General features: G+C 47.9%; 1 protein-coding gene across 1 annotated transcript; it reads right to left on the bottom strand.

Annotated features, from left to right (window-relative positions):
* Positions 1–1541: 1541 nt before the first annotated feature.
* Positions 1542–4023, bottom strand: LOC123449632. Its single transcript, XM_045126919.1, has 4 exons — positions 3813–4023; positions 3632–3725; positions 3016–3225; positions 1542–2544 (listed from the first exon to the last, which is right to left on the bottom strand). Exons 1-4 carry the CDS (start codon positions 3906–3908, stop codon positions 1835–1837), a joined length of 1110 nt encoding a protein of 369 aa, XP_044982854.1. The 5' UTR covers positions 3909–4023; the 3' UTR covers positions 1542–1834.
* Between the last annotated feature and the right edge of the window lie 401 nt (positions 4024–4424).

Genomic DNA, 4424 nt, shown 5'->3' with positions numbered 1-4424 from the left:
CACATGATGGCTTGGCTCTCACCCATAGCCAAGTGATCATCAACTAGATCAGCCGGGATATCGTATGCCAACATACGCAATGCGGCTATCACCTTCAGAAAGGTGCTATGCCCGAGCTCTCCGGCGGCATTCGTCCTTTGCTGGAAAAACCGGTCATGGCTCGCTAGTTTCTCTGCAATGCGCTTGAACAAGTCTGTGCTCATCCTAAACCGGCAACGAAAATACGACTCCGGGTATGTGGGATTCTCCACGAAATAGTTCTTCATCAATCTGTTATGGGCATCAATCCTATCTCTCCAAATTTTCTCCCGACCCATAACCGAACCACCGTGCTTCGGTTTTTTATTGATATGCATAGCTATTATCAGTGCAAGATCCTCCTCCTCTTCCATATCAAATTCTTCTTCGGAAGAATCATACGACGAACTCATCTACAATGTTCAATACTATACTATAAAAACTACAATTCAAAACATGCACCAAATTCATAAGTTTGGAGCAATACATACCTTGTAGGCGTTTTGTCGAACACCTTGCAGGCGCGGCGCGGCAGCGAGCGCTGTTCCTCGGACGTCGGAGGCACGCGAGGACCGGTGGGACTAGGAGGGGGTGGGGCGGAAGCGCGGCGGCGCGGGGAGGCCGGAGAAGCGCCTGAACGGTCGCCGGGGGGCGCGGGCGGCGGCCGCATCGGAGACAGGCCGGGGAAGCGCTTGAGTGGTCGCCAGCGGGCGCGGGGCGGCGACGGCGGCGCGGGGATAGGCCGGGGAGCGCCTAAACAGTTGTCGGGGGCGCGAGCGGCAGCGGCGGCGCGGCCAGAAGGGGGTGGCAGTGGGGAGCGAGCGCGCGAGAGTGGAGGAGCGAGCGCAGGAGAGAGGAGGAGCGAGCGCGGGAGAGTCACGCGCGCGGAAGCTGGCGCAGCAAATAAGGGGTGCGTGATTGCGTTTCGGCCAGCGCGCTGAACTGAAAATGCCGCGCGCGCCCGCTAGAGCCGCCCGCCGCGTTGCGCGCGCGCTAAAACTGCCTTTTTTGCGGCGCGGCGCTAGTATAGCGCGACTGTTGGAGATGCTCTAAAGAATACCGTGTGCGCGCCACAAAACCGCAGCATACACTAATTTGTTGAGGGTGCCCTCCTTCATTAGGAAGGCCCCAATAAAACCAAACTAAAATTTGAACTAAAAATGTGTTTCACATTATCTTGTTATTTGGAATTGTTTAAAAAAATTGACAGTAGTGCTCATGTTGTGTTAATGCAATCAATCCATCCTGAGCAAAGAAAAATTGACACTTCGGTATTCAAACAAAATTTAATAGACAAAATTGGGAACTTTCTCAAGCTCTACAACCTACATGTCGAGATAAAGCGAGGCACGGTGCAGCACCAATATGCAACTAGCACAAATCCAGTACACATCAAAACTACTGACAGATTTGACAGATTTCAGCATCGCTATGAACTAGAAAGACATATCATAACGATGTTTAGTCTAACAAGTTCAGACATTTCGACAATCAGGACATGATTCACCGGGTAACTACCATAGTTCATCTAGAATCAACCTTAGATATCACAGCACCCAAAATTATCTAGCACATATCTTGTATATATTACAACTAGTCATACTGCCTTGACATACCAGGGATTCCAATACCACACTAAGCACCCAGCATTCTCTTGTTCACTGGAAAGAACTATGCACTCGTTTGGTTGAACAACACAAGCTTCATAACTCCAACTAGAAGACACATCAGAACATTGCTACATAATTAGAGGGCATATCACAAAAGAAGTCTTCTGCAGTGGGCATATCATAAAAGAAGTCTTCTGCTTCAACAATCAGGATGGGCTGATGGTAAGATTTTTCATTTCGTCCAAGACATCCTCACCTATCTCTTCCTCAAGAGCTTTCAATGACTTCTCAAATCCACTGAAGGCTGCATAGGCGTTCTTGGGCAAGCCACCGAGGCCCGCTATTTCCTGACACATCCCTGTGATGCCAACGTACAGTCTTCTTATGGCTGACTTCATTTCAGATGGGTCTTGTGCATATACGGAGGCCCCAAGCTCGTTAACCTGGTCAGCAACGTCCCTGCAGTGGCTCAGCAAATTCTCCATTGACTCCACCTTATCCTCAGCAGCACCGCTTTGGTTGCCAGAGCTCTTGAGCAAACTAGTGATGAAACGGATTGTTTCTTTCACCGCATCAAGCGAATCTGCTGTAACAGCGATAATCAACTTGGCAACGGCTATCTCCTCCTCAGTGAAGCCTTCATCTTCCTCAAGATCACAGAACGATTCATCTTTATCTGAAAAGCTCATGGCGACATCTCCATTGGAAGATTTTTCAGCTCTGGTATCATCAGAATCACCAATTGGGAGTTCTTTCATCTCACGCAGGATATCCTTCAGACATACACATATCTGCGTCATAGCTCGGCCTATGGCGATACAGTTGGTTGCAGGCACCTTCTTAAGAGCAAGACAAGCTTCCCATACAGTTCCTGTCACTGGAGGTATGATTGTTTTCCGGTCAGGATTGCCAGATTCTGCATGTCACAAACAAGCGTATTTAGCGCTGATTCTGGCCACTTAAAACATGAAGAAAATAATGCGGATTAAAAGCATGGCCCAAATCTTCAGTAGCACTAAGCAGAACTCCTAAGCAGAATCAAAATCATGCACAATACCTCAGAACTGTATGAACAGACTAGCAACCTTCCCCTTTTTTTCTTTAAGGCGACAACTGATGCATTGCTATTTCACATGTCGTTTACTAATTATTACAGTACCACTTTGCCCATTCATGAACTAAAATCACAACAAAACAGAAAATAAATACCACCAGATACGTAAGTTACTAGTTTCCTCTTTAGCTATATAAAGATCAGATTGGCAAGTTTAGGCATGTTAGTCACCCATCACACACCATAGGCAGCATCTAGAGACCCTTCTATAAATAACAAAAATAAGCTGAACAACGAGAGATAAGCTGCATCAGGATGTTGGATATCACATACCATAGGCAGAAACAGCTAGCTTGAACAACGAGAAGCTGGAATCCACCACGCCCTTTGCAGAACTAGTGATATACTTGTGAAGAGTAGGACCAGCACCGACCGTGCTTCCATGGCAAGCCAAAAGGAAACCCTGCAGGACATTGAAATACGCAGCGATGTTCTCCTTGAGCGTCTCTACAGCAGGCAAGTCTCCGCTCCAGACCATCCCAGCTACATCAAGAACAGGCATATAACAAAAATAAGTGAACACGGCCAGAGATCAATCACCAGCACGAAATCAGTATCAGCAACCATAAGGACTGCATGAATTGCAGCAGCGAGCACTAGACAGAAACAAAATGCTTCTACAAATAACTTTGCTCTGCTGCATACAGCAACCAAAGCATATGTTCACTGCAACTAATTGGCTTCTTGAGCAAAGGAGAAATTGATAACTTTCAGATAAACCCCCCTAATTTTGCTAACTTGTGATCCTATCGGGCATGTGAAGCAACTGAAACGAATCACCGCTCATCCTGAGAGACCCTAACAGCTCTGACAGCACGCGGCTATTGTCACCCCAGCGCACAAAATTAAGAGTATTAATCTAGGGAATTTAGTCCGGTTTCAGACTCACCGACGGTGGCCTGCCTGGACACCACATCGCCGAGCGCGACGACCTCCGACCACTCCGTCCGCTCCAGTCCGCCGGGAGCCGCCTCCGACATCATCTGCGAGAGCGGGAGAGCAAGTCAAACGATGGAACTCCGAGCAGGATTAGGGCCGCGCGGTGAACCGGGGATTCACCGGGTACCTACCTGGAGGGTGTCCGTGATGGTCTGGAGGTGCGGCTGCAGGAAGCAGGACAGCTCGCCGCCGCCTGCCGCAGCCTTTTTAGCTCCTTTCTTCGACATGGCGGCGGGCGGAGGATGTGGCGGCGGCGCGGCGCCTGGGTTACGAAGACGGCGAGGTGGAGAACGAGAGGGGCGGCGGTCGGAGGCCCAGGGTTTATTCTGTGAAGGCTTTTGGGCCGCCTGATGTTACTAGCTACGGTGTGTGCTTTAAGATTCGCGCTTCCTTTGGACTAATATGTTTTTGTTAAGAACTCGCCAATATGTGTATTTTCTTGTTATGTGTTCAAGCCTTAACTGTTATTTTATCTCAATAGTGGGTAGGAGATTATTTTAGTTGTGTCAAAGTATGCCGCGATGCCCTCAAAAACAAGTATGACTCGATGCATATGCAGTTTCAAATTAGTTTCTTCACATATGATTTTCTGGTTCTAATGCCAGCTAATGGAAAAAATACTGAATGCCACAAGAAAATCTTGGATAATTACTTTACATCTCAGTCTGACTTTTTTTAGGAGCTATGGTTAAACCTAGTGGTGCTTTCAATCCTAATATAACTAGTGTGCATGGTTAGTTTAT

The sequence above is a fragment of the Hordeum vulgare genome, chromosome 1H (genome assembly GCF_904849725.1).
Source record: "Hordeum vulgare subsp. vulgare chromosome 1H, MorexV3_pseudomolecules_assembly, whole genome shotgun sequence".
NCBI lineage: Eukaryota > Viridiplantae > Streptophyta > Magnoliopsida > Poales > Poaceae > Hordeum > Hordeum vulgare.
Note: the sequence above shows the minus strand (reverse complement) of the source record. Positions and strands in the feature narration are given on the sequence as shown.

Coding starts and splice junctions, on each gene's coding strand:
- LOC123449632 (XM_045126919.1), bottom strand. CDS start 3,908: ATGTCGAAGAAAGGAGCTAAAAAGGCTGCGGCAGGCGGCGGCGAGCTG. Junction 3,726..3,812: donor CCATCACGGACACCCTCCAG/GTAGGTACCCGG, acceptor CCGCTCTCGCAG/ATGATGTCGGAGGCGGCTCC. Junction 3,226..3,631: donor GTCCAGGCAGGCCACCGTCG/GTGAGTCTGAAA, acceptor TTCTTGATGTAG/CTGGGATGGTCTGGAGCGGA.